We start from the raw sequence: 24,387 nt of genomic DNA, 5'->3' as shown, positions 1-24,387 counted from the left end.
CCTGCCTGTTCCTGTTACACAACAGAGCGCTGCACAGGGCCTGGATGTGGCGGGTGCTTGCAGGGGTCTGTGCAGTAGGAAGGCAGAGCCCAGATACTGGTCCTGGGCCACAGGGTCAGCCCTGCATCCTGAGGACAGACGTGGGGAGGAACAGTGGACAGACAGGTGCATTGACATTCTTCTCATGTCATTTTCTTTTAGATGAAAAGCCAACCAGTATCGACAATAATTCCATGAATTGCCCTGGGCCAAAACTAGAAAAACCTGGAGAGTAAGTGCCCCTGGCAGAAGGCCCTAGAGAGCAAGAGACCAGGGAGTCAGGGTTGGGTAGCGTGAGGTGTACAGAATGTGGATGCCCCCACTCTGCTGGGGCAGCACGTGTCTGTGGCTGGGCAAAGAGCACCCTCCTCCCCACATCCCTTGCTAGTGGCCCCCAAGGTAGTCAGCGATCTGCAGTGTCCTAGGGTCTGTGAGGAGGGCAGGATGCAGGAGATGATTGCCAGAGGAATGGTACCTTTGCTCCAGGTTGCCTCTCAGAGTGAAGCCAACAGACTGTAAATACAGAAGAGCTGGGGTGGTGACACCAAGCAGCGGTCCCTGGTCGTTTAGGACATGTTCACAATGGCATGAGACCCCATGCAGAGCCCCTCACTGCCTGACCCACTTACCCTTTGGTCATCATTGCTGAGTTTACCTGCAAGTGTTTGGGGAATGACCTCTCATTACTCATGCTGTCCAGGGGCAAGAACTGCATCTCTCCGGGCTGGCTCTCACCATCTGCATTTTCTGTGCTTTAGGGAGTACTCTATTGAAGTCAGCTTGAACAAAGGCAAAACATTCTTCAAGAGCAGTGTCAGCATCACCAGCAGCACATGTGTGAGTACCAGCATGGGGCTGCAAACACCTATGAGGACTGTCCAGAGCCTCTGCACTAGAAGGAGATATACCATGGGGAGCACAGAAAGGGCAGACAGTTCCCAGGCAGTCCCAGAAAGTCACATGTGCAGCAGGCACCTGAGGCTGCTCCAAGCTGGCTTCCAGATGGTGCAGGTGGGTGAGGCTGGGAGATTGTCTGCCAGGAGCCAGAGTCCAGCACCTCTAGGCCAGGACCTCAGGCCCAGGAGTTCTGGAGGATTCCACACACTGCCGTCAGGGTGTGTGTGTGCTGCTGAACTGGTGCCCCAGATGCTGATCTGGTCCTGAACCTGCTCATGACCCTGGCCCCTGAGCCTGCCTGGTGGTCACTTGCTATCATTTCCTAGATGCCTTCAGCCCCCTTTCTGCCTCTCCTCCTTGCTCAGGCCCCTGAGATGACCCTCTCTGCTCCCTCGCCAAGCCCTGCAGTATGTCCCTTCCTGCTGCTGAAGGGGAGGCTCTCAGGCACTCGGACCCGAGCTCAGCTCCAAGAAGCCCCTGGGAATGGAGGTGCTGTGCCCCCGGTGCCTGCTCTTCAGAGCTCCACATCTTTGGGCAGTTTGGCCCGGGGCCGCGTAGGCAGGAGGATGTGCTGGAGGGACGGGCGGGAGGCCTGAGCCCACTCCACCGCCTTGTACCCAGTCTCAGTTGTGAGGACACACCAGTGTTGAGAGTCCTCCCTCTGGGTCCACCCTTGCCTGTCCCTGCACATCCACGCATGGATCTGCAGGCTGAATGCACACATTCCCCATCAGGAATCTACCCACTGACAGCCCGACTGTGACAGGCACATCAGGAGCAGCCCTGGGGCTCCCACCTTGCCAGCGGCCTTCATGCTCAGCCTCAGTGGTTCCTTTCCTTCAGCCAGCCAGGTTCCCAGCACAGATCCCCTCCCCTCCCCCCCTCTCCTCCCCTCCCCTCTCCCCCTCTCCTCCCCTCCCCTCTCCCCCTCCCCTCCCCCTCCTCCCCTCTCTAGCCTTCTCTTAAGTAGAGCTCTGGATCTGGGGAAGGCCTGAGCAGCCTGCATTCCCACGGATGCCGCCCAAGTTTCCCTTATTGTGAAGAACACCCAGAGAAGTGTTCCCGTTGCTTACACCCCATGTGGCCCTGGTTCTGAGCCAGGACTTGGAGCTCTCTAAATCTCACAAGTGCCCCCAGGGAGGGCGGCTCATTTCCTTTGGTGTGGAGGCTGAGGCTCAGAGCAGTGCGTGGATGTGCCCAGAGTGCAGAGCCTGGAAGTGGGGAGAGAGGCTGTGGGGGATGGACCCGGGTCTCCTGTCCCTGCTCCTGTGCTTGCACCTCCACCCTCACCGGTCTTTGTACCGGTAGATTTTGTGGTCCTCACAGAAGCCCTGTGCTGCAGGTGAGGTGTGCAGTGAGGGTGGGCTCATCAGACCACAGAAGCTTCCGGGACTTTCTTGGCAGGGCCCTGGGGCAGAGACTTTCAGCAGGGCCAGAGAAAGGGTCTATAGCTCTCTGGGGCCCAGCCCTGGCCACTGGCCCCACTGTGGTACCAGACGGGGCCAGCTAGGGAGAGCGAGGAGTGGGCAGATGGGCCATCAAGTGGTGGGCACGGGGAAGAGGCCACAGAGGCCTTCCCAGGCCTGCCATTCCTCTGTCCCTTAGGAGTGGTTCATGGTGCTCTCTTTTCTCCACCAGGGCATTTTTCGCAACTGGCTCTATTTTGTGCCGCTCCTACTGCTTGCGCCACTGCTGCTGTGTTGTGTCTGGCTGCTATGCCGCAAGAAGGCAAGTGCTCCCTGCCTGCCCAGCCCTGGGGCCCAGGCACAGGCCCGCCCTCTGTGGGACTCTAACATGTGACTGCCCCGTGATCCTGCCTGTGGGAAGTTTCCCTCAGCTCTCAGCTCATCACGTGAGCCCAGGGAGTCGCGGACTTGTCCACACATTCCCAGAGCCTAGCAAGCCTGGGCTTCTGCAGGGCCTCCTGCCCCAGGCTGGCCACAGAGAGCTGGCCTGGAATGCCCTGGACATGGGTTTGAGGCCTGCCCTGGCTCTTAGAGAAAAGTGACCCCAGAACCCCTGAAACCAGGGCTGCCTTAACAATCCAGACTTCTGGAAGCCTCAGATGGACAAGGGCCAGGAGGTGGCCTCTGTGTGGAGGGAGGAAGAGAGGGGCCCCCATGAGGTCCTGATGGCCCAAATGGAGGACGGTGCTGTAACCCCCAGCTGTCTGTGCCTTGAGGAACCAGCGTGGATCTCGGCACATGTCTGGTGCCTTCCCCATTCCTTCACCTGTCTTTACTGAGCTCCAGCTTCCCCTGGGCCTCATGCTGGGCTGCGTAGGGACAGAAATGAAGCAGCCACCATTCCCCACAGGCAGCTCACAGTCCTGTCCTGTCAGGGCTGAGGGTGAAATGTCCACCCCACAGGAGTGGGAAGGGCTCCCTGTAAGGCAGAGCAGGACCCAAAAACAGAGATGGTGCCTGGGGCAGGGAAGATGGAAGGGGTGCTGGGAGCTGGGGTGGACGCACCCAGCTCAGAGAGCTGCAGACAGAGGACAGAGCAGAGGGAGGAGAGGACAGAGCTCAGCCCAAGGAACACGCAGGGCTCATGTCTGCATGGGGAGCTGCACAGGGAGGAAGCCCGGGACTCAGCCATGAGGCTGGGAGTTCAGGGAGGGCTCCTGGGGACAGACAGGCTCTCCCTAAGGAAGGGAAGACGGGCGGACGCTCTCTTCTCCTTGTGGCTGTGGGCCGAGAAGGACACTTGCAGGGGCTGAGCCTCACTAGGGACCTGGTCCCTGGCCTGGCTGACCCCTAGGAACCCCACAGCGGCGGTACAGGAGATCCCCTTGGGTACGGTTGGAGGCTTAGGCCTGGGAGGAGGAGCCTGCCGGGTACAACTTCACAGGCTCAGGGTGGCCAGAGTGACACCCCAAAGGCAGTGCTCTGTCCTGGTGCTCCAGGCCAGGGTCCCAGCTGTGTGCAGGGCCAAGGCAGAGCCCGCCCACCCCCATTCAGCCTGCGTTTGTCTCTTTTGAACATTCTAGACTGTCAAGGAGTCACCACCTGTGCAGAAGCCAGAAAAGGTAAGTCGCAGTTCTGGTCCCGATATTGTCACTTCCCAACGAGCCCACTGACCTTCACCAAGAGTGCCATGAAGCCTGCGCCCCATGATCTCTATCTGCTTGAGCAGAGAAGAAGGTGACAGAGGGGCAGAATGGAGCCCGAGAAGATGGGGGACTCACAGTGATGTCCCCAGCACACCCTTCCCGCTCCCTGCACCCCTTAACATAAGCCTTGTCACCAATTCACAGCCTGGGGTGGCCAGTTTCAGCAACTATGATGATCTGTCCTGAATAAATGGGGCTCTCTGTCAATATCCCAAGGACCTTTTGTAAGATGCTAAGGACAGAGGCGCTCTGGAAAAGGAGTCCCGTGTTTCAGGGACCTGGCCCTGTCCCCAGGTTATAGAGGCAGGTGTGGCTCCATTTGGCCTCCCTGGATCCATATCTCGTGGCAAGGACCAGGGGCTGGCTGGGGTTAGCCGCTCAGGACTGCAGGCCTGAGGGATGGGGGAGTCCTGGTGGGCACCGAGCTGGGAGGGACACCAGCCCAGTGAGCACAGGGGCCATGAGTCTGGGAGCAGGTTGTGGCTCACCTGGGTTGGGAACCCACCCCAGGGGCCATGGGCAGTGGTGAGTAGCTGAGGCAGGAGGCCCTGGGCCTGGGATCGGGTGGGAACAGGCCTCCCTGGCCAAGGGTGGCCTCTGCGGTGCTGCTGAGTGGGCTTGGGGAGGCTGCATCTGCAACCAGGTGGATGCAGACAGTCACCTGCAAATGCTGGGACCATTGCACAGCCCCCAGAGCAGACCTCTTTCAACAAGGGCAGCCACGGGAGAACCAAGGGGACAGAGACAAAGTCGTTGGCATTTACGAGAAGAGCCATATCTGCCAACAAGGAGGAGTTTGCATGTTTTTCACATGAAGGACCCTCCCCTGTGGTGTGGGTTTCTCTCTGGTCCTTTCATTCTCCAGACACACATCTGGGAGTGGCCAGCACTGTGCCCTGCCAGCACTGTCAGCAGACAGTTGTTTTTCTTTATTTAGGAGCCAGAGCAGGAAAAACCACCATCTCCACCACCATCACCACCACCATCACCACCACCACCGCCTCCGCCTCCACCACCTCCGCCCCCGCCTCCGCCCCCAGCTCCTGTAAACACCTGCCCCACTGTGATTGTTTGTTGCTGTGGATGCCAAGGAGTGTGCGGGATGAGAGGGATAGAGGTGAGAAAGGCACAGTGGAGAGGGGCTGTGACACCAGGATGGGACTGTGGGAGGAGGGGGCAGCTGGGTCCCACTGCAGAGACTTGAGCCCTGGAGGAAGGCCGGCTCTACGGGGGCTGGACTTTGGTCACTTGATGCCAAGAGCAACCAGATGCCCACCTCACCCTCATGTCCCAGTGGCAGGCATATATGAGGGCTCCTGCCCCTGAACCACCAGGTCTGTCCCTGCACATTGAACTCCTTCTCTAGAAGGATCCATGTTTCTGTACAGTGGCAGCTTTTGATGTCTGACCAGTCCCTGGTTCCCACAGGGGTGCCTCAGCTCTGGCAATGGCCCCGGGCTTTAGACCACCTGCCTGCAGGTGCATGTGTCAAGCAACCTGAGTCACAAAAGGTCATGCAGATCAGAAAAAAAAAAATAGAAACGACCAGTCCTGACACATGTTCTCACCACCACGATCACTGCAAGGATGCCAGGGGCACCTGCCAGCCTGGGCAGCAGGATCTTCAGGCAGTGAGGAAAAGCTGTCACTGAGTGGGCTTGTCGCCTGCTGAGATGGGCTGACAGGTGCTGCAGGGAGGGGAGGAGGTGGAGACCTGAAAGCGCCCTCACAAGACACCTGTGCAGGAGCTTGAGCCCCGGAGCCAACACAACAGCCACTCTCCCGGAGGAAACCTCCTTCACGGGCGGGTCCAGGGCCCATCTTGCTGAGGGGAACCCAGCCAGGCAGCAGCAGGGCGCCCTGCACAGGGGTAGAGAGGGCACCTGGGTGGCTGGTGTTGAGGGAGAAGGACCCCAGAGTTCCTGCCTGGCTCTGCCCCTCTCCCCCTTGGTCGTGGCTCTGTCTGTGGTCGGATATCTTGCTTCCTGCTGGGAGGGTCAGGCTCCTCTGCAGCCTCAGTGGGCATCTGGGGAAGCCAGGCCTGTCTCTCCTCAGACTGTGGGGCACAGAGAAGCCGAAACACAGCCTCCAGGGGTAGGAAGTCGCCTGCCAGTGGCCTGCACTGCCTTGCAACGCACAGCCCTCATGCCATCCCCACCAAGGCCCAAAAAGGCCTGACTGCAGCACCGAGTGGCAAAGGGGCTGCCCACCATGGGCCCTGGGCTGCTTTCTGGCCTGTTTTTCTCTGCCTTCCTCTTCTCTCTTCCCTGGTCTCAGGTATCTACTCCCTGAGCAGGGCATGGTCCTCTCACCTGCCTTCCCCTTGTGTGCCCCAGCAGCAAGGCTCCTTCTCCCTGCCATGAGCTCCTGCCCAGGCCCCCATGCTGGGCCCCCAGGTCTAACTCATGCTCCCCTTCAGGACCTCTGCTCGGAACCACAGGCTCCTCCTGCCTTTGGACTTTTTGTCTGAATCTGCCCCTGGCGTTTTCTCTTCCTTCAGCAAAATACTGTTTTGTTCTAGATTCCAAAACTCTCTGTGGCCACAGTGACCACGTCCCCAGCACACAAGGCTGCCAGGCCCCTCCCCCAGAGGGAGATGGAAGCTTTGTCTGGGTGTGTTCCTGGGGACAGAGCCATGGGGGGCTGGGGAGTCCTGATGCCTTCTGGAGGCAGTGTCCAGGTTGCATGTCTTTCTCATGGCCACGTTGCTTTTCAGGGCAATCTGGATACCTTTTGTGACCTCTCTCACCCAAGTTGCCGCCAGTTGCCATGGATGTGGTGTCAGCGCAGGGACCAGGTAAGCTGGGGCACAGGGACACACTTGATGGACAGAAGGCCACTGCTTTTCCCCTGACCACTGTCCTCTGGGATTGGGGCTCAGAGAGCCATGTCAGGCATCTGCCAAAGAGGACGGCACAAAACACACAGAAACGGTGCCCATGGGCATCCCAGCCAGTTTCTGGACATGGCACCCAAGCACTTCCTTTGTTCATCACCTGGGGCCAGGAGTGCTGGCTAGGATGGCTAACAGGGTCGTTGGGCAACAGTGACTGGTTCTAACAGGGAATAAGGATTCCTTCCTTGGTTCATTGCCTTGGGACCATGGGGAGGACCAAATTGTTAAGATTTTCTCTTTGTAACTTATTATGAATGAAGACTAATAATTATTAATGAGGCCTCAGTAATGTACAGAGTCCTCCCGTGGGCCAGTTGCTAGCCTAGGCCACGCTTTCACTGTTTTTATCCTCCTAGTAACTGTACCTATGTGCTATTATTATCCAGTTTACTGAAGGGGACCGAAGTGCTGAGATATTAAGTAGCACGTTCCTGCTCCTAAAGCCCGCGAGTGATAGGGCTGGATGTGCACTGGGCCTGGCTCCTGCCCTTACTCTGCACTGCTCTCCTTTTGGATCAGCACCAAGGGGCTTCTCTGCTCAGGCCCCAGGGCCCTGAAGAGTCCTGCTTCTGGCTCGGCCTGGGGCTCATCTGCCTGTGCCTCCCACAGTCCAGTCCTTTGCACTTGGAAGATCATCTCATCCCTAGGGTTTATAGAGGGACTGCACTGGCCAGACCTCCTGCATCAGGCCAGCACAGGCTGTCAGCGGCCAGGTGGCTGCGCACGGACAAGGCCTTGCAGGCTGCAAGCCTCTGGATGCTGCTGATGAGAAATGGGCCGGGAGCCCCCGGGAGGCGTGCTGACACCTGGCAGGGCATTGCCGGTGTCAGAGGCATGCAGGGCTCCTCCAGCCGCTGGGCTCCTGGCTCTGTGCCTCTGCACAGGGCTGTCAATCCCAGCTACGCTTGCACAGAAGACCACTTTCCATCCAAGGTCCCATAAGGCCTCTCCATGTTGCCACAGCCCAGTTGAAGTCACACAGCACTAGTCCAGCCTTATGCACTGAACAGGTGAGACACTTAGGAGGGATAGAGCTCAACGGACGAGTGTGAAAACAGGCACCTCAAGCAGAGGAAAGGCAAGAGGTGGGAGGGTTGGCATGGGAAAGGGCCAGAAATGGCCTTACTGTCCAGTGTGGTGAGACAGGGGATGGAGCAAGTGTCTGAAATTGTCTCATTCCCGAGGGAAGCTCTTCGAAGCTAAGGTTTAGGGGTGGGGTGGTGGGGGGCAGAGTAATTGCATTACGGAGGGCACTTACCACTGCTCAGGGCTCTGCCATGCCCTTGCCACTGTCATCGTGTGAAGTCCACCTTGAGATTCTTGGAAAAGGAGAGACAATTCCTGTTTTACTAATGGCAAAATAGAGACCCAGAGTGGCCCAGAGAGTTGCCTAAGGCCACCCAGATAGTAAGTGGCTGCCTCCAGGCTATCAGAAATCAACCCCAGATCTGTCCCTAACCCAGGGAGGCCCATAGCTATGCCTTGTAGACCTGGGCTCCCTTCTAGCTCCTCTGCCACAACCTAATTTGACCTTGTCCTTCCCAACTGTAGTCCTGAACACCCGACTGGGTGTCTTGTAGGATTTCTGTCAGATACCCAAGAATTCAGAAAATCTGGCAGGAGTTCCCCATTCTCCTCTTTGAGCCTTTGGTGTGCTGGCCCCAGGGTCTAACATGAATCATGCACTAAAGAGGATGTGTCCCCCTGAGACCTTCATCCTGTTTCAGAGCCACAGGGTCTGCCTGTAAGCCTAGTCATGAGTGTACAGAGCCAGACACCAGCCAGGCTGCTGGCGAGCTCAGCAGCTTCCTGCTTGGAAACACTGGGAATGTGCCCTTCCTGCCGGAGCCAGGGGGTCCCTGAGTGAGAAGGAGCCCTGAGGCTGGAGGAGAGAGAGTGCATCTCAGTGGGAACCCGCTGGAGACCAGGCGTGGGTGGGTGGCTCGGCCCCAGCCAGGCAGCCCAACTGCAACTGCACGGCTGTGGAGGCAGCAGTGAGATGTCCTGCCAGGACAGGCATAGGCTGTCTGTCTCTTCCCTGCAGAATGAAGAGGCCACCTGTGCTGCACACCCCTCTTCTAGGATCTCCCCTCAGGCAGGGATTCACTCAGGCCCTCAGCAGGTTGGGGGACCCTGACAGAACCAGTGCATGCCTCTTTCTCCATCCATGCCCCGGCCTGGTGGGGAGGCTATTTCCAAACTCCTCTTCCTGACTTAGCATTGTGGGCTGACCTGGGGGTGTGATAAGCTCGAGAAGTTGATGAGCCTGTTCGACTGGAGTGTGCTGTCGAATTTAGAGGAGCTGCTGCCTTTTAAAACTTTGCTTAGTTTATTGTTACAGCAAATCCAAACATTTTTGCATTTCGGCACATAATAATGCAGGAAATTCTCAAAGGCTCAGTTTACCAAAAACCTCAGCATTTTTGTGGCAAAAGCAGTCAGTCTTGTTTACTTTTAATTTTTGTTTTAAATTGAGTGTGTCTCCCTGCTCCATCACCTTCAGTTCCCTGAATAAATGTTTTGATAGTGTCCTCTTCCAGGCCATCCCCACTACACACTCATACAAAATGAAGCAGCAAGACTCCGAGGCTCTTGAGCCAAACTCTACCTCCCATCCATGCTGAGGATTCTCCTTCACCTTATCCTGTGGATGCTCAAGATGTTAACGGGTAACAATATTACTCGATCCATCAAGAAAGTCAGGCTAATAGTGTGAAAACTTACTCTCTGTCACCAAATGTAGTGCCCACAATGATATAACAGCCTTTCCAGTGAGTTTAATTCGTGTGCGCACCACAGCAGGAGGCCCTTTAGAAACTGGATCTCGTTTCATTCTCACAACACCCAGAGGGTTCATAGCTGCCATTCATATAGATCTTAAGGTGGGCCAGACACTGTTGCAAGTACATTCCACAAACTAATATATGCCATAACTCTATTGTGGGGAGGAAGCTAGAGGCCCTGCAAAGTTAGGTAACCTACCCAGGGTCACACAGCCAGGAGCAATAGGACCAGCATCCAACAGCCTGGCTCCAGGTCCTTACTATGAGCGTGGCCACCTCTCTGTCCTGCAAGGTAGTCACTACTGTCTGCATTTCACAGCTGTGGACACCGAGGCTCTGATGTTTAGTGATAGGCTCAACGTGGCAGGGTTGTTGAGTGGTAGAGCCGGGCTATGAACTGACCTGAGGGGAGGCTCATGTCTGAGTCAGGTTCCACCCCATGTCCTGCTGTCAGAGTGATCTATGGAAACACCTGCAAGTGCATCTCTCTACGGTGCAAAATGTCACACAGCAGGTCCTCATATAAGGTTTCATTCAATGTCATCTGAACACTGAGTGAGAAATGATGATGCTGATCAGAAAAAAATCCATTCCCGGCTGAGGCCAATGTCTGTGTGGAGTTTGCATGTTTTTCCCACGGCTGCAGGGAATTTTTCTGGGTACTTTAGTTTCCGCTTACATCCCACAGATGTGCACATCAGGTGGATTGGCGTGTCTCTCTGGGCCCAGTGTGAGTGTGTGGGTGTGTGAGTGCACGTGCAAGGACATGACATCCTGTCCAGGGTTAGTTCCCACCTTGCACTCTGAGCTGCTGGGATAGGCTCCAGCCTCCTGCAACCCTAAGCTGGAATAACTGAGTAAATAATTATGTTATTTGCTTTTATTAACTTTTCTTAAAGGTATGTATAGCTCACATTTATTTCAATGTTTAATATTAGAAGCATTTTGGTTTTTATTTAGAAGTTTGGTGATGTCTTCAGGACTAGATATATGCCACAGGACCTTAAATTACTAATATCAATTAATCTATGATCCAGTTGTTTTTCTTGTATACTGTTTCACTGTAAGTCATGATTTCCAAGAAACTATTGACAGCTTCTAATGAGGATTTACTGAAATTTACACATGATACATTTGTGAATATTAATATCTTGATTTCACACTGTCACTTGCAGACCTCCTTCTAAATTCGTACTCATGTTTGCTGGGAGAGTTGTTCTAGGTAACAATTGGAGCTTAATGCAGACGGGCCTTAGGATGCACTCATGGCCATGGAGCTCCTGAGTTCTCCTCCTAATCATGTGCCCGTGGAGGACACTAGACCAGGGGACAGGGGTGGCAAAGCCAGGCTGGCTGTGGCCTCCAACTCTCCAGGAATCCCGGCTTGCAGCTGTTCTTGAAGCCAGTGCTTTTTGGGAAAGTTTCAGATCATAACTTTGGTATTGCAATTACAGCAAGCTTCCCTTCGACTCCTCAGCACCACCCCACCACCCCAACACACACGCGCGCACGCACACGCACATTTCTGTAACATAATCAGGAAATACAAAGATTGAGCCAAAACTCCAAAGCACTGGCAATTAAGGTTTCGGATTGTTTGCCAATCACTTCAGGAAATGTCCCTTTACCTTAGAGTGGTTGAGCTGATGTGAGAAGTAATTAGTTGCTGGCTTAGATATCTGCAATCAGTAGAGAGGCAGTGAGGAAGGAGACCTTCTCAAACTCCAGGAAACTCCTCAACACCTTACACTTACCCCACAGATTCAGGGGGCAGCCACCTGGAGGTGTCCTCTACTGTGAGGCACCCCAACCCTGCTCCTCTCCATCAGTGCAGGTGCAGACCCATCCCTCAGAGCTCCCTGTATCTCCTGGGATAGACTGGGGCAGAGGAGAGGAGGTGGCCTCAGTGTTAGTGCCCTGGGTCCTGCTCGGGAGGATCCCTCAGCAGTGGGTAAACACTAGGTCTGGAATGATTGCGGTAAGTTTTCACTGGAATGTTTTGCAATAAATAAGTAGAAACAAAGGAGGTGGAAATAAACATGAAAGATTCCTTTCTCTTTACAATAGCAATAAAAAACAAAATACCCATATATAAGTGTAACACAAATGTGCTGACCCATGATGAAAAGAAACCATAAAACTTTACCTACTGGTACAAGAGAAATTTGAAAATATAAAAATCTAGAGCACAATGTCAACTTTTCCCAGAGGAATTCATGAGCTTAATGTGTTATTTTAGTGAAAATTGTAATGAAACATTTTTAGGGAATTTGATCAAAATGACAAGTTGACTTGAAAAAAAATAGTTAAGAATCATTAAGGAATTTTTAATACAGAAAAGCAGTGAGAGAAGATTTGCCTTATCCAATGTTAAACATTAAGCTCCAAAAATTAAAATAATGAAAAACAAGAGGCTGATAAAATAATGGCCCCAAATCAAGCAAACACTACCTGGAATAAATAGAGTGTATAATTGTTGTGGTAGCCCCTGGTACCACAGTGTGTATGCAGGTGAGATCAAGTGCACTTATGGATGTTTAAGGATTGTTTAATATATGTCAAAAGAAAAACGTCAGGCAAATTAAATGTAACAGAGTTTAATTGAGTAGAAAAAAACAAAACATGATTCCAAATAGGGCAGCCCCCAGAATCAGGACAGACTCAGAGAGGTTCCAGGGCTACCACAGGGTCAAATAAGATTTCTGAACAGAAAAGGGAAAACCACATAGAGATAACAGAACTGAGGTACAGAAACTGCTGAATTGGCGACAGCTCTGTGTGTCCTCCTCATTTCAACAGTTGGCTGCTGTGAGTGGCTGAAGTGTGGCTGCTGTGAATGGCCGAGGCTCAGCTCCTGTTACAGAAGCACACTCTGCAGTTGGGTTTTCAGTTTGTTTATGTACTCATTTAGGTTGTGGTTCATGTGTGAGAACTCAAGTATGTGAGTATGGAGGCTTTCTCAGGCCAAGATTTAGTTTTATTTAACAATTTCACTCTTTTGAGCGGCCTTTCAATCTGGGGAGGTTGACCAAAACTTTGGGCATTGATGCCACTCTCTGTCACCATCATAAATGAGTTACTTGATCTCAGTATGGAATTCACAAGTCACAACATCATGCCAGTTCAATACTTTTGTATGCTCTTGCTGACTTAGTGGAAGTGAGACCACTTAGGTTCAATGGATGGTTGCATACAAAACATCGAAGATTTCATAGGGTTCAGTGGACCACGGGGACTATTAGGACGACTACAAAGAGGATGATACCAAAAGACCAAAGTGAACTCCTTAACAATATTTTTTATGAAGCAAACTGACCCAAATCAATCAAGTCAAGGTTCATGCAGTATAGGCAGCTCAACAGCATTTAAGTTGATTGGTCATAGTCTTTGTTCAGGGTGTAAGGCCATAATTCACTATAAAATGGCCTGATTTATAGAGGCATTCATCTGTGTTGTTAGCCTGGTAACACAAGCATGATAGCCTGGAAAGTCACTAGAATAAATATACAGATTACAAAACCCAAGTTTGTCATCCACCATTTAGGATGCCTGCAAACCAACTGCCAGTTGCTCCCATAAACACATTGTGTGCTCCTTTCTCTTGAGAGATTTTCCTAATGCATTTGGTGGCAGAGTCTAAGAAAACAGTAATACCAGCCACCTTTTAAACTAAACTTTCTGTAGTAACAAAATCAGAGGAGAGATAGGTATACCATTCACTTGTGTTCAATACCAAACACAAGCCCTCAACTGTAGCAAAAAGGAGATGTGAAGCTGCATGATGTTCCATGCGAATGCATATGTCATCATCTCTCTTTTGGAGTATGGCTTTTACCCATGGTTCACATCTGGCTATTTGATATGGCTAACTCCTGCCTTTCAAATACCTTCCCATGAAAGTTCTCATGATAGCTCCTGTGATCAGAAGCAAAAACAGTCAATAACTGAAGTTAGCACCAACTTTGAAACAGACAAAGAGAAACTAGTTTCTACTGAGGAAAGATTTCAGTTGGTTTCCTGAGGGCTCACTCTTGCTGGTAGTGGGGAACCCACTGTATGAAATTTAGAGCTAATCATTAAATTGGGAAAATTCTTAAATTTTGTAGCAAGACCTCCCAGGGGTTCAGCATAATGGAATAAGCAGATTCTCTACTGACCCAATATAGGCCCTTAGGGGTTGGAAAAGTGTCCATTTAGTTGTATTTGAGCAAGGGTTTGTTAAAATTGTTCACCCATGGCCGGGTGTGGTGGCTCACTCCTGTAATCCCAGCACTTTGGGAGGCCGAGGTGGGCATATTGCTTGAGTCCAGGAGTTCGAGACCAGCCTGGCCGACATGGCAAAACCCCATCCCTACTAAAAATACAAAAATTAGCTGGGTGTGGTGGCACATGCCTGTAATTCCAGCTTCTTGGGAGACTGAGGCACGAGAATTGCTTGAACTCAGGAGGCAGAGGTTGCAGTGAACCAAGATCATGCCACTGCACTCCAGCATGGGGTACAGAGGAAGTCTTTGTCTCAAAAAAAAATTGTTTGCCCATTAGTCTGCATAAAAGGAAGTTCGCTTTTTTGTACCTCCCTTATAATATGTTGTAAAGGTATATAACCACATTTAGTTTTTAAAAAGTACCCTACTGAATTTAATCTGGTGACGTTATACAGCAATTACTTGTACCCACGTAGGTAATTCCCAGGTCTTGAGAGACTAGTGCCTGGAAGCCAAATATACCTTTTGCAAGTATCACTTGAATAGGTTTTGTATATTTGGTAACAATCAGGTTATTAATTGGAAATGTTAGAGTGTTGTTTCTAGCAAGTGCAGGAAAGCAAGTAGCAATGATGTTCAGTGTATCAAGGATAACTTTCCACTCTTCCTTTGGAGTTTCAGGGTGATTCTCTTTGGGAACATAGAGAGACACTGGCATTAATGGAATTGTTTCTTCATTTTTTTGGTTTTAGCCCACAAACCCACTTGCTCGGGTTTTATGCTAGAGCAGAAGCTTGAGCTAAAGTCATCCACTGATTGTGGTCCCATGAATTTTCCTATAGAGAAAAGGAAAGGATTAGGACAGCAGGAAATGAGGGGAAAAGACAAAAACTTAAGTTTTCCATGATGTCAGAGAAATCTTAATTTATGATCTTTGAAAAGTTGTCCATTTCTAGGATGTTGTCTGCTTCTGGGGAGAAATTTCTCTCATCAGGTTTACCTTAAAGTCTCCAATAGATATACAGTCCCAAGAGTCTGAAGGGGCCTTTCTGAGTTGTGAAATGTGGACCCAAGGTCCAAGGCCCTGAAGCCTCACTGCAGTGTTGGTGGTGACAAGGACTTGGTATGGTCCCTTCCAATGAGGTTCAAAGCAATTTTCCTCTAACATCATTTCCAGAAGACCCAAGCTACAGATTCTAGACCATGAAAGGTTTGATTATCCTCAGTCAGTGCATCATAAAAAGCTTCCTTTACCTGGTGAGAATACACTTTGACATAATGCATTAAAGCCTTCCAAGTTTAGGCATATCAGAGTTTAGGAGAGTGGGAGAGGCATGCGGTTCTGTTACTAGGGGCATATGCCTTCCAGTGACTATTTCATAAAGTATCAACTTATGTTTTCCAGTAGGAGCATATCTGATTATCATCAAAGCCAATGATAGTACCTTTGGCCAAGGCAACCCAATTGACTCAGTTAACTTTGTCAATTTGAGTTTTAAGATGTCATTTGTTCTTTCAACTTTTCCAGAAAACAGAGGCCTAAGGACAATGACAGTGCCATCATGTCCATAATATCTTATTTAAGTGCTTTATAACTTGCCCGGTAAAATGAGTTTCCTTATTGCTGGAGATTTCTCTAGTGAGTCGCCAGAAGGAAACACATTTTCTGATAATTTCTTGGCTATTGTTATTGCATCAGCTTTCCCACATGGGAAAGCCTTTACTCAACCAGAAAACATACAAACTGCTACAAGGACATACTGATACTCCGTTGAGATTGGCAACTGAATGAAGTCCATCTGTAAGTGTTCAAAAGGCGGGTGGATCATGAGGTCAGGAGTTCGAGACCAGCCTGGCCAATATGGTGAAACCCCGTCTCCATTAAAAATATAAAAAGTTAGCCAGGTGTGGTGGCATGTGCCTGTAGTCCCAGCTACTCGGGAGGCTGAGGCAGGAAATCACTTGAACCTGGGAGGCAGATGTTGCAGTGAGCCGAGATTGCACCACTGCACTCCAGCCTGGGTGACAGAGTGAGACTCCATCTCAAAAAAAAAAAAAAATTGCCCATCAAGTGGTGAAAATATACTACCTGAAGTTTTTATTATTTTCCCAGGATTATGAGTTTGGCAAACCAAACATTGATTATAAACCATTTTAGCAATTTTGAAACAGTCATCCCACCAGTATTTCTTCATAACGTGGATTCTGTTTCAGGACAAGTTGTGGAATGCAGAGCTTTTAATAGTAGAAGCTTCAAAGATTCAGGAAGGGCCAGGCAGCCATCTGAGCTGTCTGTGGGTCTATGCTTAACACTGAATTTACATCCTTTAGATACCAAATTTGTTTTTCCAAATCAAGTGCATTGCAGTGTTTGTTGAGTAGGTCATCATGAGGGAATTGACTTGGATCAATCTTATGGAGTTAATTTAAATCGTATATCCTAACAGTTTCAGCACTAGCTGATTTGGCATAAATACATTCTAGAGCATTCCTTTTATATTCAGGTTCAGTTTTACAGGTATGAGCTTCAATCTTAATAATGGCCATCTTTGATGGTAACCAGGTAGCAGAAAGAAGTTTATCTATTTGGAGTCCGTTTTTTTAATGAGGATCCCACTGGAAGTAAGAAATCCTTTGTTGTTTCCATAACATGCCAAAATTGTGTACTACTCCAAAAGTATATCTTCTATTTGTGTAAATATTTACTGGCTTGTCCTTAGCTATAGGACAGACTTGGGTGAGAGCAAAAAGCCTGTGGGTTGAGCTGACTTAAGTTGAGGAAGAGTTCCCTCCTCTATTAGCTCATTTTGGGTGGTAATGGCATATCCTGCCTGATATTTTCTTTTGGGTTTTTGGCATAGGACCTATGAACAAAAAAATAATAACACAGGATTAGCCAATGTACTGTCTCGTAAATCAACGCAAGAGGCCACTATTTCCAATACTGCACTTACACAATTGTGGTCATCACCAGAGTCAGGTAGAGTTAATACAATAGCAGCGTTAAGTAGGTTGCAGCATTTTAGATGGAGATTAGAAGACATCAGGAAGAATTTCATAAGATGCTAGCTGGCTTGCTGAAAAATGCTGTGTTTGGTTGAAATTTAATAGACTTTTCACAGCATGTTGGACTTGTGAATTGAGTTCATTCCCTAAAACAAGCTCAGATGAAGCTTCCAACTTGGCTGCTGCTACTACTGCTTTAAAATGATTAGAATATTCCCTAACTACTGGGTCTAATTGCAGACTGGAATATGCAGTGGGCCTATGTTTCCCCCATGTTCTTGAGTAGGAACTTCTAATACCTGATTGTTGTGTTCATGAACAACCAAGGTAAAAGGTTTAGTGTACTTTGGAAGTCCTAAAGCTGGAGGCTGTCATAAGGCCAGTTTCATGGTTAAAAGCCTGGACTGTCTTTCCAAGGTAAAGATTCCCATATTGCATTTCTAGTGAGCTAAAACAATAGTGAGGCAATTAAGGGAAAATTTGGGACCCAGGATCCTCAATATCCTGTGAGTCCAAGAAAACCTCTTAAATGTCTTTTGGTTCCAGGCCAAGGAAAATGTTGAATAGTTTTTAATTCTCCCAGGCGAGAGGGAAATCCCTTCAGCAGTCAAGTCATGTCCCAAATAGTGAAATATTTCTCTTGAAAATTGAAATTTTTCCATCAAGGCCTTGTGACCTTTATGTGTGAGTTGCTATAAAAGATAAATTGAGTCAATTTCAGAGCACTGTTGAGTGGGAGAGCATAACAGGTCATCTACATACTGAGTAACAGTAGAATGTCCAGAAGACTGCAGGGTTATTAAGTACTGAGGCAATGCCTGGGAAAAATAGAAGAGGCCGGGTGTACTGCTGATTTTTCTGAGTAAAAGCAAACAAATGTTGCCTCCCTTTATGAACTGGAATGCTAAAGAAGGCTGAGCAGAGGTCTATTACCATGAACCACTTTAAATCAGTGGGTACTTTAGATAATAAAGTATTCGAATTTTGGACTATGGGAAATCTTGGTATTATAATATTACTAATTAGCTGTAGATCTGGAACAAATCTTCAACCTCATCCATTTGGTTTTTTAACTGGTAGGATGGAAGTGTTAACAAGGACTAGTACGTGGAATTCTAAATCCTAGTTTAGTTAAATCTCCTACAATTGTTGAGAGCCCTTTAATTTCATTAGGTTTTAGCGTATATTGGAGGAATTTAGGCAAAGACTCAGAATGACCAGTTTGGACCTTAATAGGCTCCACACTTTTAATTCTTTCTCTATCATTTGAGGAAGAGACCCGTAAATATTCAGGTGTTTTAGAAAGGTGTTTCATTATGGGCCTGTGTTTTGATCTTATTGATTTGTCTGTAGAGAGCATAACCGTTCTGGTTCAGGAGAGTCAGGAAACTCTACGATTGCTTCTCCCTCTGAGGAGAATTGTATGTGCCCTTTCAACTTTGAAAGTCCTGCCCTGGCAAGTTTACTGGATCACTATTACATAGTAGCAAGGTATATTTTCCTGCAAATATCCCCAAGTTGATTAGGCGGGTTCAGGTACGGAAGCCTCTTGAACTTGATTCAAAACCCTCACCACAGAGATGACCTTTTCATTCCAAGAGACTTGTTGGCTTATTAAAGTGGGGTTTATGCTGGATAAGGCGACCCTGGTATACACCAGCATTGCACAGGATTCCCAGCTTAGGTCTTGTTTTTCTATGTTTATTTAAGGGTGTTATGGGGAGTAGTTTACCAGAGAATCCCTGAGCCTTGTCTATTTTTATTATCCTGAGTGTTAAAATCTCTCGGGTCCCCTCTAGTGGTGAACCAGTCCAGCCTAAAGGGAGGAGCCTTGGTGGTGGACTGAGACAAAAGTCAACAATCTCCTTTCCCAGTGTCCTGGGTGTTTGCAATGAAGGCATCTACCTTGGGGTAAGGAATTCCTTATTCTGGGCCTCTTGCTTGTGATTTAAAATAAAAATAAGAAGGCCCCTTTGGTCTTGGCCCCTGTAACTGTTGTAATTGGAGAGGCGTAAGATTGTTAGCCTTTTGGGTTTTTTCTTGCTCTAGAGTCTTCTCAAAATGTTCAGCTAAGGCCACCAATTCAGTCATGTCTGTAACTTTCCATCCTGGCTTATGTGTTTTAATTGAACTGCCAAGTTCAGGACGGAGCTCATTTGTAAATACAGCAGTTAATGCCATTCCAGTCCCTGAAGGAAATACTCCTTGCTATATTTTGAGCACAAAATATTTCAGAAACTGTTTCTAAGCAAGTTCTGTAATCTGAAACTGGTTCCTCCTGCTTTGGTCTGCAGGGTTGGATGATGCACCAATCAAGTTTTTCTGGAACAATCTTAGGAACTGAATGTAAAATGTGTTCAGCATTTTTTCTAGCTCCTTTTACCCCTTCTCACGCGGGGGTTTTTGAGGGTCTTTAATATCTTCCTCAGGTCCACCCCATTCTGCTGCTGCCATCCATTTCTTAGCTTCACCAGGCCCCAATATTATGTGAAAAAATTGGTTAAGATCAGGGAGCCATTCTAAATTCCTCAGCAAACCCTTGAGGCTTCACCCTTGGGTTAGGGAAGTCCTTTACAGTGGCTCTAAACTCAGCTTTAGGCCATGGAGTAAAGGTGTTTATCACAGGAAGCTCTGGCTGATCAGAAGGTCTTTCTTTGTAAGGCATGCATCTGGGTTTTTTTTTTTTTCATCTTCATGGTAAAAGGGTAATTTATTAAAAATGTTAGTGGCCTCATAGTATGTGAGTAGAAATGGCTAAAAAGAAGGAATAGCTGTGAGTAGAGATGGATAAAAGGAAGGAACAGGGGCTGGGCAGGGTGACTCACCCCTGCCCTCACTCAGCACTGGTGTCAGGGTTGATGGAAGGCAGGGAGAAATGAGTGGACAGCAGTCAGCAGGCCCCTGAGCCCCACAGCTGGCACTTCCTCCTCCCACAAAAATGAACAGAGGCAGCCCCTCACAACATCCCCACAGATCCCCCAGGCTGGGTGGGCAGTGCCAGGAGGAGGGACCACCTCCTTCTGGGAGTGGCATTATCCTTTCTGGTTCCCGCCATGCCTTCTATCCATGCCAGAAGAGGGTTTGAGCACAATGGCCTTGGCTGCCCCTAGGGATTGCTCAGAGGGAAAAAGGTTGGGGGCTGAGGCCTGAGTGGACAGAGGAGAGCACTGACCAGAAGCCAAGATCTTGCCTGGGCCTTATAGTCTGGGTGGTGCCCAGGAGGAGTGAGGTGGGGCTTCGAGCCCCCATGACAAAGCGACCTCTGTGAGGCCTAGACTGTGGCCCAGCACATCCTGATGGAGTGACCTGCACTCTGGATCCAGTCGGCTTGTGGTCAGGAGCGCAGTGGTGGGTGGAATGCAGTGCTGAACCTTCTTGAGCCCCAAGGAAAGGTGGAGAAATCATCCATGTGCCTCCAGGTGGAGGTCTGGGCCAAGCCCATAGACTCTCTGGTCGCTCTTGCTCTGGGTACGGCCTTGAGCTTTGTGTGTGACCTGGGGCAGGCAGAGTGAGGGTGCTGTTATGTGAAGGGACCCCAACTCTGTGCTGCAAGGAGAGAGACAGGCTGTCTGGAGAAAGAGAAAGAGGCTCAGCTGTAGTGCTCTGGGGCTTTGGGACCAGGGTGCTTCCCTTCAAGGAAGGCAGCTTGTCAGAGGCAGCACCAGAGCTGAGGCTCAGGATGGCTGGGCTTGGGCGTGCAACATGGAGAGGTGAGGAGCAGAGCCCTCAAGGCAGAGGAGCAAGGGAGGGTGTCAGGGCACGGCCAGCTCTTCTAGTAGCTGGGCTGTGATTGCCTGAAGGCAGGGTATGGAGACCCCAGGAGCCTGGCAGGGGATGGTCTGGTGTGCAGGCTGGGTGGAGGGACTGGATCCTGCCAGCAGTGCAGAGCATCTCTGGAGGGTGTGAGCTGGGAGGGAAGATGGTCTTGGGAGGACTAGATTTGGGGATGGATGGAGCCAGGGAGAGCAGGCTAACACACTTGGGTTGTACTAAGAAGGAAGCCTGAATCCCTGAACAGGTAGCAGGAGCCCAATCAGGCACGGAGGAGGGTGGACAGGCAGCTGCAGACACACGTGGCTCAGGACAGGGTCTGAGGGGGCACAAGGGAAAGGTGAGCATCATCCTGGATGGGCAGGAGAGGGCAGATCCCAGGATGGGGCCTAGAGGGGAGAAGGGGCCCCCTCAGTAAGAGAGAGACAGTCTCTGTAAGGGAATCCAGCATTTGAGGCATTTGTCACTCACATGCCCAAGGGGAGGCTTTATGCATGAATGACAGGTTCAAGCAAGCTCAAAGTCTGTGTGCTCTGGGGAACACCTGTGAGGAATGGAGGGTTTCCTTGGGACCATCAGGCTGAGAGTGGCCTGGCAGGAGACCCCTGGGATTCCAGGCAGCCTGGGAAGGGTGGCCTTGAGTACAGAAGGAGCTGAACAGGCCCCACGCCAGGGAAACCACAAGCATTGATGGGCTGCTGCTCCTGTCGTGTTCTGTGGGCATCATCAGCGCGACATCACAGATGGGGAGGTCGAAGCAAAATGGCATATGCCCACTGGCATCCTGGGATCCTGCTGCAGCCCTCCAGCCACAGGTGCTGAAGGGGATGCAGCTACAGTCCTCATGCTTGCAGAGCAAGGACAGGCACATCTAGAAGGACAGGGCAATTCCCACAATGGGCTCAGCCTTCTGCCAGGACATGACTGGAAAGACCAAGCAGGATGGTCACTTTAGCTGGGGGCAAGGATAAGGGGCATCCTGGAGGAGGCCACTCTGGAGCTGAGTCTGAAAAGGTGAGTGGCAGTTCACTGGGCAGAATTAGGAAGAACATTCCAGAAACAGAAGACAAATTGAGAAATGGGAGAGCTGAGGGGCTCTGAGAAAGATTGTTAACTAATTCGCTGCCTGCTAAGCCCCAAGAGAACAGCCTTGGGGAAACCTAACAATTCTCCTTGAAAAGTCCAGGCTTTCAATTTGCTTCATGCCTACAAGATGGCTTCTGGAGCTCCAGCCATCACACTCATACTCCAGGCAGGAAGAAGAAGGAAAAAGGGAAAGCAGCCTTCTTTAAAGCAATGCCCAACAATTCCTATTTATACTCCATTGCCAGAATGCATTCACATGGCCATGTTGCTCAGCAAGGGAGACTGGGAAAAGGTCATTTTACGACTGAGCACATTGCCTCTCTCTTTTTTTTTTTTTAATTTTAAGTTCCGGGATACATGTGCAGGATGTGCAGGTTTGTTACATAGGTAAATATGTGCCATGGTGATTTGTTGCACCACATTGCCTCTCTTAACAAAAGCAGGCCTCGTTAGTAAGGAAGACAGGAAGAATGGACTTGGGGTGACCAATCCGTGTTTGGTATTGCTGGGCCCATTTGAGAGATGGGAAAGCTAGTCCCAAGAGGTTGAGTGACTTGCCTGAGGTCAGAGGCTAGATTGAACCCCAGTCCCTTTGACCTTACTTAGAGTGACCCTGAGGGCCTTTTTGAAAGGCCCTGATCAAGTCCTCAGACAAGCTTGCCCCGATCATGAGCATAAGAAGCCAGCAGAGAGAAAGGCATCGCAGACGAACACGAAGACAATCTCTGTGTGGCTTGCAGCTGTGTGGGTGGTGAGTTGGCTACACTGGTGTGTGCCCAAGATGAAAGCAAAGCAGCTGCTTCTGCAAGACAGAGTTTGCTCTTCCTACGGGTCTGAATCATCCTCCTCCCAAACCAAGGGAACTGTGGAGCTGCTGCCTTCTCAGCTCATCACCCACCCAAGGGTCCCTGGAGCCAGCCTTGAGGGCTGTGGTGAGCACTTATCCCTTCCACATGCTCACTAGAGCCTTCTGGGCCATGCTGGGGCACAGAGGTAATTGGGGCCTCCCCCTAGCTACCAGGGGGAAGCAAACAATTTCGACCAGAGGGCTGAGGGAGTTCAGAGTCAGAGACCCAGGGCTGCCTGGAGAGGAAGAGGGGACTTTTAACGCTACAGCTGAGTCTGGAAGGAGGAGTCCAGACTGGAGGCAGCACCCAGGAGAGAGAGGAGGAGCACAGCAAGGCCCACCCTGTGGGTGCCGATGGGTCCTGGCCCCATCCCTGGAGCCAGGCAACCGCAGCCTTCTGAGCCCAATTCGAATGCCATCACGGTGACCTTCTCTCTCTTCTCTTCCCTACAGGGCAGGTACCTCAGCTTAGCCCTTGCACAGTCCCCATATGCACAGGGTCCCTGCTACCCAAGGATCTGCTTTCCACACAGCCAGGAGTGCCTTTCCCTACCACAGGCTCCCTGCAGCCCAAGGATGTGCCTGAGACACAGCCGGGAGTGCCTCGCCCTCAAACAGGCTCGCTGCAGCCCAAGGATCTGCCTGAGACACAGCCCGGAGTACTTTTCCCAAGTACAGACTCTGTGCAACCCAAAGAGCTGCCTTCAACCCAGCCGGGAGTGCCTCCCCCTCACCTGCTCCTCCAGGAGCCGCCTCCCCCCTGCTAGGTGCTTGAGGCCTCCCTCCAGGATGCTGCCGCTGCTGTCCCCGCTGCTCAGGCACACTGCAGAACCCCCTTTGTCACTCCCCCACTCAGAGCCCAACTTCTAAGGCACCAAACACCCAAGATTAACAGGCTTTTGTTGCTGAACTGGACATATACATTGAGTCTTTTCTTATGGTCAAAGGAGTTGAATTCTTGCTGATCAAAGTTGATTGTGTTTGACACCAGGGAGCCTGTCCTTTGAGTGAGCTGGATTTATACTGCACCTGCCACGACACAGTGCCTTGGTGCCGTCGGGATGCCAGGCATGGATGCATTCCAATCCCAACAGCCCCGACTTCATCTGTCATCAAGGGCTGGGACACATGAGGCCTTAGGCCAAATTCTCCATTTAAAAAGCCCAAAAAGTCTTTGAAATATGAATTCAATACTGTGTCTCCCTCCTTAGCATTTGTTGTTGTTGTTGTTGTTGTTGTTGTTGTTGTTGTTGTTGTTGTTGTTTGAGACAGAGTCTCGCTCTGTCGCCCAGGCCCAGGCTGAGTGCAATGGTGTGATCTCAACTCACTGCAACCTCCGCGTCCGGGTTCAAGCGATTCTCCTGCCTTAGCCTCCTGAGTAGTTGGGATTACAGGAGCCTGCCACCACGCCTGGCTAATTTTTGTATTTTTAGTAGAAATGGGGTTTCACCATGTTGATCAGGCTGGTCTCAAACTCCTGACCTCAGGTGATCCACCCACCTCTGCCTCCCAAAGTTTTGGGATTACAGGTGTGAGCCACAGCACCCAGCCCCTGCCTAGTTTTTTGAAAGGAAAAATACTTGCATATCTCACTTCCTGTACTCCTCATCTTCTTGTCCCTGGTTTCCATTTTTTGGCTACTCAAATTCTGAATGTGTCCCAGAAGGCAGTGAGGCCCTTCTGGAAATGCTAATTATCTTCCCAGATACCCCACACCGTCCCCAAGACCAGGCAAATTTCAGGGA

The 24,387-nt window shown here is 50.3% G+C and overlaps 1 protein-coding gene across 1 annotated transcript in view; it reads left to right on the top strand.

Annotated features, from left to right (window-relative positions):
• LOC116479120 (anthrax toxin receptor-like) overlaps nucleotides 1–23,670 on the top strand; it is a 165,694-nt gene extending 142,024 nt beyond the window's left edge. Inside the window, exons 3-9 of the mRNA XM_058436462.1 lie at nucleotides 202–271; nucleotides 798–876; nucleotides 2,575–2,664; nucleotides 3,926–3,964; nucleotides 4,986–5,165; nucleotides 6,765–6,845; nucleotides 23,096–23,670. Coding sequence (XP_058292445.1) covers nucleotides 234–271; nucleotides 798–876; nucleotides 2,575–2,664; nucleotides 3,926–3,964; nucleotides 4,986–5,165; nucleotides 6,765–6,845; nucleotides 23,096–23,512 — 924 coding nt within the window. The 5' untranslated portion in view covers nucleotides 202–233 and the 3' untranslated portion in view covers nucleotides 23,513–23,670. The remainder of the gene's footprint in view (nucleotides 1–201; nucleotides 272–797; nucleotides 877–2,574; nucleotides 2,665–3,925; nucleotides 3,965–4,985; nucleotides 5,166–6,764; nucleotides 6,846–23,095) is intronic.
• The last annotated feature ends 717 nt before the right edge of the window (nucleotides 23,671–24,387 follow it).

This window comes from Hylobates moloch, unplaced genomic scaffold (genome assembly GCF_009828535.3).
Source record: "Hylobates moloch isolate HMO894 unplaced genomic scaffold, HMol_V3 SCAFFOLD_3, whole genome shotgun sequence".
NCBI lineage: Eukaryota > Metazoa > Chordata > Mammalia > Primates > Hylobatidae > Hylobates > Hylobates moloch.
The sequence above is the reverse complement of the archived record's forward strand: the minus strand, read 5'-3'. Positions and strand labels throughout refer to the sequence as shown.